Source organism: Rissa tridactyla, chromosome 22 (assembly GCF_028500815.1).
Source record: "Rissa tridactyla isolate bRisTri1 chromosome 22, bRisTri1.patW.cur.20221130, whole genome shotgun sequence".
Lineage (NCBI taxonomy): Eukaryota > Metazoa > Chordata > Aves > Charadriiformes > Laridae > Rissa > Rissa tridactyla.
Window position 1 is genome coordinate 1,752,662 of NC_071487.1, and position 14,293 is coordinate 1,766,954.

The 14,293-nt window shown below is 50.6% G+C and overlaps 2 protein-coding genes across 2 annotated transcripts; one reads left to right on the forward strand and one right to left on the reverse strand.

Annotated features, from left to right (window-relative positions):
* Positions 1–617: 617 nt before the first annotated feature.
* Positions 618–6,077, reverse strand: COPE (COPI coat complex subunit epsilon). The gene is made up of 10 exons (XM_054181697.1): positions 5,909–6,077; positions 5,519–5,581; positions 5,030–5,130; positions 4,670–4,822; positions 4,166–4,219; positions 3,604–3,685; positions 2,429–2,584; positions 2,089–2,157; positions 1,510–1,584; positions 618–970 (listed from the first exon to the last, which is right to left on the reverse strand). The coding sequence occupies exons 1-10, from the start codon at positions 6,032–6,034 to the stop codon at positions 923–925; spliced, it is 927 nt and encodes a 308-aa protein (XP_054037672.1). The 5' UTR covers positions 6,035–6,077; the 3' UTR covers positions 618–922.
* Positions 6,078–6,207: 130 nt separating this feature from the next.
* Positions 6,208–11,340, forward strand: DDX49 (DEAD-box helicase 49). The gene is made up of 13 exons (XM_054181692.1): positions 6,208–6,384; positions 6,474–6,597; positions 6,697–6,782; positions 7,021–7,142; positions 7,249–7,436; positions 7,579–7,719; positions 8,068–8,143; positions 8,256–8,332; positions 8,835–8,932; positions 9,277–9,351; positions 9,964–10,052; positions 10,454–10,525; positions 10,821–11,340. The coding sequence occupies exons 1-13, from the start codon at positions 6,270–6,272 to the stop codon at positions 10,995–10,997; spliced, it is 1,440 nt and encodes a 479-aa protein (XP_054037667.1). The 5' UTR covers positions 6,208–6,269; the 3' UTR covers positions 10,998–11,340.
* Positions 11,341–14,293: the final 2,953 nt, after the last annotated feature.

Consider the following 14,293-nt stretch of genomic DNA (forward strand, 5'->3'; position numbering starts at 1 on the left):
CCCCTCCCCAAACGCAACCCAGAAGATAATGCAAATATTAGAGTTCAGATCCACGCTGAGGGTTCCACTTGGGCATCTGCTCTTTGCATCTCTGAGAGAACACAATCACCCGACACACGCAGTGGCCTCAAACGCTACCCAGGAGTCCGCGGCCCCTGAAAAGCATCACCACGTAGCGTTGGGTCACGTTATGTTCCACGACACGTCAGGTCTGACAGCCACCACCGTTTCAGAAGTGACCGGTGACAAGCGCACTTCCACACGCGCTGCAGGACGTACTTTGCTGGCTCCGGGACACGAGCTACTGCATTCTACCAACTTAAGATTAAGGCCGAGCCTATTACCATCGGATTATTTTTATTTTGGGGGAAGCTTTCCCTCTCACCAGCAGTGACCCCTGCAGCTGCGTATGCTTCTTCCAGAGGATGATGAAGTTAACGGCGGAGTCACCTGTCAGGCTGAAAGAAGATCCATAACTCAGGATTCATCCATGGACTGAAGGCAGATGCTTAAAATTAACCTTCATACTCTTCCCACCAGCGTGCCCTCGGTACAGATGACAGGGCTCAGTCCCAGAGCAGAATTACTTGAATTCCAGAAATCAAGGGGCACACAGATCCAGAAAAGGCTTTATTAGGAATGTTTAAGGTACAGAGTTGCACACTCTTGTTTCGCACTGCATTTTAAGCAGAGTTCAGGACCCAGGCAAGCCACAACGCAGGCTTTTCAGCTACCAAATTCAAGTAGCCACTGTTACATACAGGTTTGGCACCAGCTTTGCTGGACTGCAAGACCCTGCCACAGCGAGTTACGCCAGACCCCCTTGCAGAGGGCGTTTTGCCGTGTTACCAGAGAGGCTCTGGACACCAACCCCAGTTCCCAAGGTACCCCAGAGCAGGGCCACGGCCTCCTTCCCCTCTCCTCACGCGCTGGGGGCATACTGCATGGCTAGCCGGTCAAAGTCATTCTCCTTCAAATCAGAAACAAAAATAAAATTAACAAATCTTGAACTTTAGTGAAAATTTAATAAAACCTGCGTTTGCTGAAGAAAACACCGCTATCACAGCTCACTAAGGCAAAAGGAATTCTAAGAAGCAAGCTCACATGTATCAGTTCTCAATTTTTTTCAGTTTGTTCCATTTTCTCTTCGCTACTATCTTTATCCTTCTTTCCCCCTCTCCAAATTCTCTCTTCCAGAAGGATGCTTCCACTATTCAAGCATAGAGTCCGACAGTAACAAACTTCTGACTCAAATTAAGAGCCCACATCACAGAGCTGTTCTTTCAGGATGTTACCGGGTTCAGGTCTATCACTCCTTCGTTTAACACCTGGCTCGTGTTTCTCTCACAAGGGCTAGAAAATTTGCTGGCAAGTGATGTGACAGAGAAAGACCACGGACCTGCCCCCTCTGAACTGCAGTCATCTTTACTGGTAAACAAACCACTCGCCCCATCAGATACTGGTACGAAGCATGACAAATTCAATTTTATATGAGAAAGTAATTAGTACCTTTGCCTGATACTCCTTTATGAATGGATGATTTTTATGCGCATCTTTCAACTGTGACAAATAGCGGTTCGTAACCTGAAGGGATGAGACAGAGAAATTTAAATATCGAGATAACATGAGAAGCCAAGAGTTTAAAACACCACACTTCAATGTATTTGTTTGCAGTGAGTAAAGACCCGATTTTCTCTGTGTCCTGAACGTTAGCAGCCCCAGTTAAAACCAGTAAGACCTGTGCATACTCTGCACTTAAAAGGTAAACCTTAAATAGCGGGTTCAAGAAATAATCAGTGAGAACTGAACTTAGAACTAAAGAGACTTCTTCTGTCCAGGCCTTCCTCGCAAGTATATACCATTATCTACACCACCTGTATTTCCACAAACGCTTTACTGAATACTGAAGATGTGAGCTCCCTGCACCCCAGAACTACTCTATTTTGTTAATCCCAGTCCTGATGAGAACCTACAAAACCGAAAAACCCCAGCAGAGTCTCTACGTGCACTAGGAACTTGCAGCCTGCGCTCGGCAGCAGGAACAGGCTGATCGTATTCACTTGCGGAGTACAATAAAACACGCCTCACCTCTGGCGGTTTGCCCAAGTGCTGTGACAGAACGACAAAGTTGATCAGGGTCTCAGGATGGCCACTGTCCTGCAAACAAGAACAATCACCTGATCTATCCAACTTACCGCGACCCAGCGTAACAACCAGCACAAGTTCTGCAGGAACAAGTTCTGCCCAAACCCACAGCTCACTTTACTGGAAAAGGCAAAGTAGAAGAAAGGGTAGGTCTATACAGCAATCACCCTTAGCGATATATATCAATATATTGGTATTTTCATGCAGTTTAACAGTGAAGGTCCTTGCTGGTTTACTCCATAGACCCCTGAGAGCAACTCTGCCTGGCAAAACCAGAAAGTACCTTGTCCAGTGCCTCCTGAAGCACTCCCTCCGCGTCGTCCCACTTGCCCTGAGCCATATAGCAGGCTGCTTGCCCGTTCAGGAGCAGGAGGGTGGAGGAGCATTTGTCTGCCATCTCTTGGAAGATGTAATAGGCATCTTGTAACTTCTCCCCACCCTGCAAAGGGAGGAGACAAACACCCACCGTTTCACTACACCTCTATGTTCTTGCCACGGTTGACGGACTGGGCACAAAGTTAATTTCTAGGGTTATAATGCCCAGGTATAAAATGTGTAAGAACCAATGCTAACAGTTGCTGGCATCCACATGATCTCCTGTAGCACAACAGATCACTGTCAGGCCATAGATGAAAGAAATGTAAAAATATTTAATACTAAGAAGCACTTAAATGATCAAAAGATCCAGGCTTCCATTCAAAAAGAAGAAAAAAACCACTTCAAAAGAACCACTTCAGATGTTTGACGTAATAAAGGATTATGAATGAGATTTTTATAATTAAACGCACGTATGGACACCTGGCTTTTCAAAAAGTTCCAACTTCAGAAAGGTTCTACATGCAGCATCTTCCCCAGTTAGAGGTGGGATCTCTTGCAGAAAGATCTTAAGGAGAACCTAGCCGCACAGTATGGTAAGGCAAGGGCTACATATGAGAGATTTCACAACAAAACCAAATGTACACTAAAAAAAGTTTTATTAATATAACAGGTTATTGCACGCATAACCTTTGACTTCACCGAATTTTAGGAGACTGCTTGTTTTCAATCACCTGCTTGTCTGGACTGCCAAACTGTATGTTTTTGTCTGCTCTAAGTAGAGCATTACATTTTTTTCTGGGAGTTTAATTGCAAGGTCTGGATGCTAGTAACGCTGCAGTTTTCCATTTTATATTATAATGTTTTGTGAAATATTTAAGTGTGGTTTAGCTCTTCCCTGTGTGAGCTGAAGGCTAAGGAGCACAGATGAAAAGCTGACAATCAAAATAGCCAGTTAGTTTGTGAAGACCATTACCAATATTTTCCGGTACTTGAAGGAAAGGAAAAAAAACAAACCACAAAACCAACAAAAATCCTGCACACTTTTCTGAAGGCATGATATGAAAAGAGCAATTAGGAATAAGATACAGAGTGGTGCTTCTCAGATGTTGTAGGTGAGGGATCCCCATTTAAGATACTCACTATGGCCAGGTTCACCCAGGCAGTTGCCAGCTGAGTAAGAGTCGCATCCTCATCTTGTTCCTGCATCTTCTTGAGTTCCTTGCTGCAGAAGCAAAGGCGGGAGTCACGTAAAAGAAAAGGCAACTTCTTTAAGGCAGAAATTAAAGGTTGTAGTTTCTTCTCTCAGTTTTTCCATCGTTCTAGCACAACAGCAGCGGCAAGCTGGTAATGTGGCACAAACACCTCAATATTTTACCAATAAAATCTGTGAAAGACCTCCCTGTTTTACTTCCCCATGAGGAGTTAGGAACCCGGGATTAGAGTTTCAAACCACACTGCTGAAGATGAGATTAAAGCTAGAGGTCCCTCTCTTCCTTTAGCTTTATCCAGCTCTATTATCCCCACAACTATTGCAACTCAAAGAATAAAAATGTTCTGCAGCGTACCCGTACCTACACACAAGGTCTTCTGTCCATTGCAGGCGGTAAAATGCTGCACCTTGGGGGACGCCAGGGGATGAAAATTCTCTTATCAAGGCTCCCCCACCAAAACATCGTTAAGAAGCAAAGGGACACAAACTTACCGAGCCAGATCGAGCCTGTCGAGCTTCAGAAGAATCTGTATCATCATGGCCATGCTGCAACGAACAAGAGCAAAGTGATTTTGACAACTGTAGGCTTTACTGCTCCCTACACTTTGCCCGGGAACAGAGAGATGTGCTGCCAGTGCCCAGAGATGAGCCTCCTGCCGCAGGGAACCAACAGAGCGGGCGGTTCTTGGAGCAGGACCCGGAACAGGGAAGCTGGCTCCCAGCTCCCAAGTGCTCCCTTGCTGTACTGACAAAATGCTCATCTCAGCAATTCTGAGCACACACGAATCAATAAATCGGGTTCTTAAGTTTCACAAGGGAGCAATAGACTTGATATTGTAGGACGAGCACCAAATCATTTACTACTTAGAAGGCAAAGCTCAAAGCAGTTTCTCAATGGTTTGAAGGCTTTTTAGAGACAAACCAGGCCTCAGACATTTCTATGGCAACTCTCTCTAGAGCGGCTTTGCCAGCACACACCTCCACGATGCCACTTACCATTCCAAGCTCTCCCCTTGATGCAGAGCACGCAGAGCCGCATCAGGATTTTTATCATGGAAATAGATGGAAGCAGCCATCAGCAAGAAAGTAGTATTGGCTATATCAACGCTTTTTGCCATTTTCTTGTCCAAATCAGCGACAATTGCGTCCCTACGAAGAGCAAGGGTAAGAATTTGGGAGTGTTTCATTACTACGCAAGACAACAAGATCCCGCCCCCACACAAGTCTTCCTTTTTGGGATTCATTGCAAAACCACAGAAAATCACAACAAAGGCCACACTTCAACAAGAAGCTTTCCACGTGGAAGCATATTCCCTGCAGGACAGGGCTTGAGTTCCAGCTTATTATCAGACTTACCTTTGACTCTCATTTGAAAGATATTCTGCAAACATCCTCACTGCCTGGAGCTCAGGGCTAGCATTGGCTTTAATTTCATCCAGGACAACACCGTATTTTCTCTATTGAAGGCAACAAAAAAAAAAAATCTATTACTAATTTTTCAGAATGCAGGCAATAACTGCTTACTTTCCAAAACCTCTGTTAGAATAACAACAACAGGAAATTTCTACTTTATGTCTCATGTCATACTGTACAAACGCAGCCAAATTCCATAACCCTAAAGAGGGCTATTTACCCATATGACATTTTAAACATAAGAAAGCACCTCTCAAAGAGGCCTCACCAGGCCATCCTGACCCTACGTACAACAAATGGCATTAGCAAATGCACTACTGGCAGGGAATGCATTGCGTTCCACTACTGAAGGAGGACTCAGACTCACAACCTCCTCAACTCCAGCCCTGCACTCGGCCTGTGCTGCTGCAAAAGCACCACTCACAACCTCACCTGGGCGATGTAGGCTCGGAACAAGAAGACATCCCTCTCCACTTCCTTCTCCGGGTTAGAGGGCTGCAGGGAACAAACAAGAACCTCTCTCAGGGATCTGTACAACCATGACCCAACCCTGCAACAGCACAGCTCCACATACGAGACTCCCCCAGAGACACGGTACCCCCCCACACACACACACGTTCTCGGGTCCCCCCCTTCCACCTCAGCGTCCCCCTGCGAGCGCAGCGAGACGGGGGGCACCGAAAACGGACTGGGGAGAGACAGGCATTGCCGGAAGGCGCTCGGGGAGCCGCAGGACTGGGCCTTTAGACGCCCGGACAGCTGAGGGAAGGCACGGACCCGCGGGCCAAGGGATACCCTACGCTCCCTCCGAGCCGCTCCTACCTTGACCCGCTGTGCCTCGTTGATGGCGGCCTGGTAGGCCCCGATGTAAAAGCTGTTCTTCACGTCGAAGAGCTCGTCGGCCTCGCCGCCCTGACCAGCCGAGCCCGCACCCGCCCCGGACGCCATTTCCCCGCCTCAGACACGTCTCCGGAAGCAGCTGAGCCGCGGAGGCTGCCGGGTGCCACAGTCTCCATGGAGACCTCCCGCCCCAGCCAATAGGCACGCAGGGAGGCGGAAACGTCACCGCAGCGCCGGAAGCGGCTGCCGAGCCAGGCATGCTGGGAGGGAGGCCAGCCAATGAGGGAGGCGGGCGCGCAGGGTGACGCGCGTCCGCGAGTGCCCGGTGCGGCCGGGGGCGGCCATGGCGGAGTTCCGGGCGCTGGGGCTGTCGCCGTGGCTGGCGGAGCAGGCGCGGCAGGTGGGGCTGAGCCGGCCCACGCCCGTGCAGGCCGCCTGCATCCCGCCCGTGCTGCAGGGTGAGCGCCCCCCTCCCCCGTCCCGGTACCGGTATCAGCATCGCCGTTACCGGCCGCTGACCGCCCCCGTCCTTCTCCCTCCCTCGCAGGTCGCGACTGCCTGGGCTGCGCCAAGACGGGCAGCGGGAAGACGGCGGCCTTCGTGCTGCCGGTGCTGCAGGTGCTCTCCGAGGACCCCTATGGCATCTTCTGCCTGGTGCTGACACCCACCAGGTACGGAGCGGTCCCGGGAGGGCCCGGAGCGGGAGAGCCGGTCCCGGAAGGCACCGCCGCGGCGGCCCGGCCCCGTTTCAGCTCTCTCCTCCCCGGCAGGGAGCTGGCGTACCAGATCGCCGAGCAGTTCCGTGTCCTGGGGAAGCCCCTCGGCCTGAAGGACTGCGTGGTGGTGGGCGGCCTGGGTGAGTGCTGCCTCCCGGGGGTTGGAACCTCCACCGGCCCCGGGATGGTGGGGTGGGGAGAGAGCAGAGCACCCGGGGACGCTCTTGTTCCATACGGTTTGTTTTCTCCCTGCTGAGGATCCAGTGTCTCAGGGAGTGGAGGCTGGTGGGAATAAGGAGCGTGACATTCTCCAGCTTTGCAGACTAAGTGATTTTATATTCGGTTGGCCGTAACTCGGCTCTGTGGTTCTCGGTGCAGACATGGTGGCGCAGGCGCTGGAGCTCTCCCGTAAACCCCACGTTGTCATCGCTACTCCCGGCCGGCTGGCAGATCACCTCCGCAGTTCCAACACTTTCAGCCTCAAAAAAATAAAATTCTTGGTAAGGCAATTTTCTGTGCTTGGGGTTTTTTTTTAACGCTTTCAAGGTTTTTTTAGTTTTGTAGGTATGCATGCAGGTGATCTCACTTATCTGTGGCTGTACCTAGATTTTGGATGAAGCTGACCGGTTGTTGGAGCAGGGCTGTGCTGACTTCACCCCGGACCTGGAGGTGATTCTGGAGGCGCTTCCAGCACGCAGACAGACGTTGCTGTTCAGCGCCACGCTAACCGACACCCTGAAAGAGCTGAAGGGCCTGGCCGCGAACAGACCGTTCTTCTGGGAGGCTGTGTCTGAGTAAGTCTTCGTCCGCTCTGCAGAGCAGATGAAGAATCCCGTTTCCTCTCCGTTATGTTGTCTTCCCATTATCTTTTCCTTGTGTTCCATTTTCGCTTGCCAAACCGGTGCTTCTTGATGCTTCACCTTCCCCTCCCAACAGGGTGCGGACAGTGGATCAGCTGGACCAACGCTACTTGCTTGTACCCGAAGCGATCAAGGACGCGTACCTTGTCCACTTAATCCAGACCTTCCAGGACGAGCACGAAGACTGGTCTATTATTATCTTTACCAAAACCTGCAAGTGAGTGGCATTGTTCCTCGTGATTGCTCTTAATGGATGTGTGACTTTACATTTCTAGTTGAGATTCCAGATTCCCACTTTATTGGGGTTTAGGCTGGAATTGTGTTTTCTTCGTTAGTCTTTTCTGAAATTTGGTAGAGAAACACCTTTTCCTTTGAGCAGTCTCGGGGGTGGGCGGGTGTAGGGTGGGTGTCCCATTCCCTGCCTCCATCAGAGCGCTTCAGTAATTAACAGTGTTGTGGTCATTGTAGTGTGAGGGCTTCTCAAGGAAGCCCAGCTCTGTCCTGATCCGTCCGCTTTACATTTCCCGCTTATATTCTGTTTGTTTTTTTTTTTCTTTTCTTCAAGGGACTGCCAGGTCTTGAACATGATGCTCAGGAAATACAGCTTTCCTTCTGTAGCTCTGCATTCCATGATGAAACAGGTGAGTGATGGACAAATCTGGGCGACGGATGCTTCAGCTGCGTCCCCAAGCCAGGCATTTGTCCAAGTCCTGCGGATCACCACGTCCCTCACACAGACTTTTCTCTTTACAGCGGCAACGATTTGCAGCTTTAGCAAAGTTCAAGTCCAGCATCTTTAAGATTCTCATTGCCACTGATGTTGCTGCCAGGTAAGGGAAAAACGCGGTCTCTGTTGCCAAAAGTCTTAAGCCTGCTTTTCAAGCACCAGAGCCACTGCAGAGATTAGGCTGGGTTTAGCAAGAGGAGAGCTTTAAATTCCCCCTACTTGGGTAGGACGGGTTTGTTCGCTTCCATTGTAGAACATCTCTGAGCTGTGTTCTGGAGCTGATTGTGTGTGATGGAGCTCTGATCCTGGCTTGCTCCGCTGCAGCAAGAACACAGGGTATGTGTTCTAGAAGGAGAATGATTTCCTTGAGGCCTCCTGTGTTCTCTGGGTCTAGGAGGGAACAGCAGGCTGCAAGGTGCCATTGCGTTTTGTGACTGTTGGGGAGTTGCATGAGGAGGGAGTTTGTCATAGAACCAGCCCAAGCCAATAGAGAGTCCCATGTTCATGAGAATATGGGGCTCTTGGAGAAAGCCAAGGATAGGAACTTCAACTGCATGTATTAAAACAGTGTTTCTCAACTTCTGTTCTCTTTCCCTGCATTCCAGAGGTTTGGACATTCCTACAGTACAAGTTGTCATTAATCACAACACTCCTGGCCTGCCAAAAATCTACATTCACCGGGTTGGCCGGACAGCCCGAGCAGGTGAGCAGGAAAAAGCACGTGCCGTTTGCTGGCTAAAACTGGGGTCCCAGTGCCGGGGCTGAGCCCTGAACAGGTGTGAGGAGGCTTTGCAGCAGCTGCAGTGTGGTCTCTTCAGTCAGTGCCGGATCTGCTCAGCCTTAAGATTGCAACGATGGCTCCTCCTGGCTTGTGTCTGATCTGCACCAATAGCTAACTGATTTTTCAGAGCACATAAAGACCCCTCAGCACCCTGTCACCATAATGTGCTAGGCCAACTCCTGGGGATGGAAGGAATTTGGCGTGGGTTGGACTTTGTCTCCCTCTGCTTGTCAAGGCTCGTATATCACTGTGTTTTCATCATCCAGGTCGGAAGGGGATAGCTATTACACTGGTGACGCAGTACGACATCCATCTCGTACATGCTATTGAGGATGAAATCAGTAAGTAGAGCACCGTTAACGCTACTAAAAATGTAGGATCATATATGTTGCTTTGTGCTTGTGGTACTTGCAGCACTGATTTCATCAGTGCAGAATGTGTTAACCAGAACGTCAGCATAAAATGGTTTCTCTTCCCTGTGTGGATAAGGCTGGAAAAGTGCAGGAGTGCTTGAATCTCAATCAGCTTTGATTCTGCTGTTGAGTGTTCCAGGTGCGAACGTGTTTGTCTTCCTGCCGTTTCTAGCGGAGGAGAAACAGAGTGTTGAACTCGCTCTGTAACCTTTTTATTAAAGCAGCCAGCTTCTTCCCTGCTTCCTTGCTACTGCTTGTGTTGGGGTGGACAAAAAGAACAGGTTGTTTTGCGTAGGTTCAGACTTCATCTTTTTTTAGGAAGCAGACCTAATTAATGCAACATCTTATGCTCTGGGGAATTGTAGGCAGAGGGGAGGATTTAGTCCTTTGCTGTAGGCCTGAAGAAGTCAGAGTGACCACAGCATATGACAACGATTCCACTGATAATCAGTGGAACTATATTGGGTTTTTTACTAGTTGAGAATCTGCTCCTGGATTTTGTAACCAACCTTGGTCTGTAAATGTCTCGCCCTGATTTAGAACTGAAGCTGCAGGAGTTCTCTGTGGAGGAGCAGTTTGTGCTTGACATTGTCACCCAAGTGAACGTCACCAGGAGGCAATGTGAAATCGTAAGTGTGCAAACACAAAGCCCCTTGGTGCAGAGGGCTGGAGATCTTGGGCAGCTGGCTGTAACCAGGAGATTAGTTGCAGTCTAATGTGTCTCTCTGGATACGCAGCTTTGCTCTTGAGCACATAAGTAAGAATTTTTGTTCCTTTTTCTAGTGGAAGCACTTGGATGTGTGTGTGTGGAGGGTTGTTTTAGTTATCTTCCCTGGGTTTGCTCTATTCTTGCATGGTTTTTGCAGCATTTTTATGCTGCTGAGTGTTGAGGCTGGTACTTTGGGGGGAAGGACGGCAGCTACCAAACGCGTGCACACTGTTGAGGTTCTGCTCACCCTTTAGAGCCTCTCTGCTTTTCTCCCTGTCATACGTGATTACTAATTGCCCTGCTGTATTTTTGCTTTGCCAGGAACTGGAGGGAACGGATTTTGATGAGAAGAAAGAAATAAATAAGCGGAAACAAATGATCCTTGAAGGGAAGGTGAGAGTTGCTGCTATATAAACTGCTTTGATCAGTAGCTGGTATAATGCCACCGATGTGGAAAAGGAGTGACAGTTCCTCCCTCGCTGCTGTGGTGTGTCCTCCTGACTCCCCTTCAGGGTGGGGAGGTGTTATCTTAAAGGGTGACTGATATTAAAAAGCGCATTGGAGTAGGGTCTGACTTTTGCAACCTACTCGGTCACGGGCTAGAAAGCAGCGTGGGCATCTAGGAAGGGCAAAGGGGCTGGCACTGTCCCTAGGCGTGTCACTAGAGCCCTTGCATTTGCCATTGCAGGATCCAGATCTGGAGGCAAAAAGGAAGGCAGAGCTGGCAAAGATCAAGAAGAAAAACAAGAAATGCCGTGAGAAGGTCCAGCAGACACTGCAGAAGAAAAAGCAACTGCAGCTGAAGAAGAAACTGCAGAAGAAGATGGAGCGGCGGAACAGACTGCGTGCTGCGGAAGAGAAATAACATCCCTTGGCCTCGCTTGCTTGGCTTGGACTGCCCTGACACTGCTGCTGCTTTGGGAATACTGGGATCTGACACCTTTTAATGTGGACACTTCTGGCCTGAATCAGTGTTGGAGAGTACGGGGAAGGTGGGTGAGGGGAGAAGGGACATTTTGATGAACCCTCTCCGTTCTGTTTCCTTCCTGCACAGTGCTGCTGGCTTGGGCCATTCCTGGCAGGCTGGATCGGTCTCCTGGAAGAATGTCTTTCAAGAGCATGTTTCCTTCCGCCAGCAAAGGAGAGGCCAGACCTGAATTCTTGGTGATGTGAAGGGAAATAAAGATCCTCTCTCTCTTTCCCCTTCATTCAGTCATTGCTCTTTCCCTTTCAAGGGCTGGTGCTTGCCACTCACTTTTTTTATATCAACAGATTCTCCCCTGAGCCAGAGTCTAAAAATACTGTGACAAAATGAGCTCAGCCCCTATCTGTGCCATAGCCCAGAGTTTACTGAGAGGAAAATTCCTGGAACATGTGGGGAGGTTGTACTGTGTGGCTGGTCCTGGGGTCTTCTTGGGATAATCCTGCTCTATACGTTTAAGTGATGCTCTTGCCTGCGATTGTCTGCCTTGGCTCAGTCTCCAGCCCCGGGCTGCTCTCCATAGGGATAGCAGAGCCATGGTTTGGAGACCGGGGGGGGATGCTGTTTTCCCAGATGATCAGTCAGTTCAAAGACCATTTCTGGCACAGAAAGAACCCCAGGAGCAGGACTGCCTTGTTTCCTGTACCATCCAAGAGTAAGCAGGGTGGTTTATATTTGGGTCTGCTCTGTAGGGTTCTGGGCCTCCCTGTGTAGATTTGCATCACGTATGTTTGGAACAAGTTGGGCTGGAGAGGGCTGAGCTCTCCTGAGAAACGGTTGTTTCCCTATGGAGACAGAACTTAAAATCCCAGGGTAGCTGAGGCTGGAGTTTGGCCAGCTCAGTTCTGGTGTCAGGATGGATCCTCCGTGCCTTCTCTAATGGTCAGAGCTTTCTATGACTCAAGACCGAAGAACTGTTATTTCTATCCTCTGGCTTACAAAAATAGTTTTTATGGTCAGTGCCCAAATAAATATTTATTGCAACAAGTGACTGGATCTTTGAGCTTTTCCAACACATGGGGGAGTTGTGGGATCTGAGGGGCAGGGAGCGGTACTTGTGTGGGCAAACAGCTTGGAGATAAAATCAGTTTTATTTCAAGAGATGAGTTGGATAAGGATTGAGCTTCTCGTGGGTGTTCGTTACACCTCTCAGTGCCAGCTCCTTCCCTGGGAGCACGCAGTCCCTGGGGTGCCTTTAAGCATGGTCTGGGCGGAGTGAGGTCCTGCAGAGGTGTTTCCCCCAGGGAAACTCCTGCAGCCACCCGCAGCGGGGGCCTCCTGGTGCCTTCAGACCACGGACTGCAGCGCTGGCACGGGCTTGGGAGGTGCGGGTCCATCTGCTGCCTGGCGGCAGGTGAGATGGGTGTGGAACCGTCTGGGGTTTCGGCGATGCCTGAACGCGTTCCTCCTTGCTTTGTCCCCTTGGGTGCCCTCCAGGAAGGAAGCAGCACTCCACAGCCTGCCTTGTAGCACAGCTCGCTGTCACCGGTGGCAGCTGCTGCAGCAGCAGCAAATAGGTTTGTATTAGACCGATGCTTTCTGAATACTGAATGCTTCCACAGCCTTGTGCATGCTAATTTGTGGAGCAAGCCTGTTAGCTGCAGATTAAAACGACACCCTCTCTGGGACAGGCTGCTCCTGCCTTCCCGGGGAGGGGGCTGATACTGCCTTTGAGTGTCAGTTGTTCCCCTCCCTCTCGCAGGCGCTTCATAACCTGCTGTCTGAAGTCTCTTTGCTTCAGCCTGGTGGGGGTTTCTCTGTTTGTCTCCTTCCACATGTGACATGTAGGGATTGATCAAGGCTCTCGTCTTGAAGCTTTATTCAAAATTCCTTTTAATACATCCCTTGTCTTTCTTGAGCAGCCTTCTCTGTGAGGGTGGGACACGTGCGGGAAATAAGAGCTCTCTGTAGTGCTGACTAGATGTTCTTGCTTCAGATGATCAGTCTTGGGAGTGGCCGAGTAGAAAAAGAGGTTGCTGTGCAAATCGGCATGTAGAAAGATGCCTTCAATTCCCAGATTAGGAATTTACCTCTTCCCCAGGGCTAAAGGGCATGGGTGACACTTCTGTATGCGCTGTCAGTACTGCCCCACCCCAAGTAGGATATTCCATTTTGGCGTTTCTAAGCCTTGTCAGAAGCCTTTGGGATCCCCTAGGGATATAAGGGTTTCCTTCCCGTCACAGCCGAGATTGCGTCTCGGCTGTAAAACCACCCTCTGCATGCGGCTCGGCCCACCGGTCCCCCAGGCAGGCGCTCGCTGGCTTCCCCGTCTGTGCTGTGCCTGAACTGGCCCCAGCACGGTGCCGTTTATGCCCGGCCGTGCCCGAGCAGGTGCCTTCCGCTGGCGCTGCTCTCCCCCCTCCTTCAGCCCCAGCTCCGGGGGTTCCCCTGGCTGGGTTGCCATGGAAACTCTTCTCAATTCAGCATCTCCCATCGCCGCCTGCTCTCTCACCCGGACCGTGTGTGGCTGCTGAACCCCACGCTGGCGCGGGGGCTGCGTGCGAGGGGACAGCCCCGCACCCGTGCCAGCCCTCCTCATCCTCCCGTCTCCCCTGGGTGGGAAACCATCACCTGGCCTCGCGGCTCGGAGGGGCTCAGCGAGTACGTGCTCCTCTGCAGCCCACCTCGCAGGGCACCTCTGTGTGTCCTTTACACTGATGATGCCGAGAGTGGCTGCTCTATGTGCGCTTAAAGAAATATTTGTCTGTTCCTGGAGCATTTCCCCTCATTTCTGCCCCTCACAGGGAGGAACAAACACCTGAGGAGTGCTTCCCAGAAGTTTTGCAGGGAGAAGGGAGAGGCTGGGATCCTCCTCGGTGAGATATACAGTATTGATAAATCATCCCCCCTGGCAGTTCTGCTGAGCAAGGAAATGTGGAAGTGGGGACAGGTTTGGTAACGCGGCAGTCACCTTCAGGAGCTGGCATCCCCTCCGTCTGTGGATGCTGCAGCAGGCAGGGAAGCCCTGGATCTCCACGGTGAAGAAAAGGCAGCTGTAGTGAAAGAGTCCGGGGTAATCTTTGGGCTGGGCTGTTTGATTTCTCCCTGCTGAGACAGCAGCGCTGCACTGGAGCCGTGTTCCAGATTTGCTGCTGCTGGCTGCAGGTGCAGCCATTTCCATCTCTGCCCTGGCCGGGGCACCCGTCTCTGCGTGAATCCAACACGGCTGTGCCTCCACA

Coding starts and splice junctions, on each gene's coding strand:
- COPE (XM_054181697.1), bottom strand. CDS start 6,034: ATGGCGTCCGGGGCGGGTGCGGGCTCGGCTGGTCAGGGCGGCGAGGCC. Junction 4,823..5,029: donor CTTTCAAATGAGAGTCAAAG/GTAAGTCTGATA, acceptor TGCTCTTCGTAG/GGACGCAATTGTCGCTGATT. Junction 3,686..4,165: donor GACAGGCTCGATCTGGCTCG/GTAAGTTTGTGT, acceptor TTGCTTCTGCAG/CAAGGAACTCAAGAAGATGC.
- DDX49 (XM_054181692.1), top strand. CDS start 6,270: ATGGCGGAGTTCCGGGCGCTGGGGCTGTCGCCGTGGCTGGCGGAGCAG. Junction 6,598..6,696: donor CTGGTGCTGACACCCACCAG/GTACGGAGCGGT, acceptor CCTCCCCGGCAG/GGAGCTGGCGTACCAGATCG. Junction 10,526..10,820: donor AAATGATCCTTGAAGGGAAG/GTGAGAGTTGCT, acceptor TTGCCATTGCAG/GATCCAGATCTGGAGGCAAA.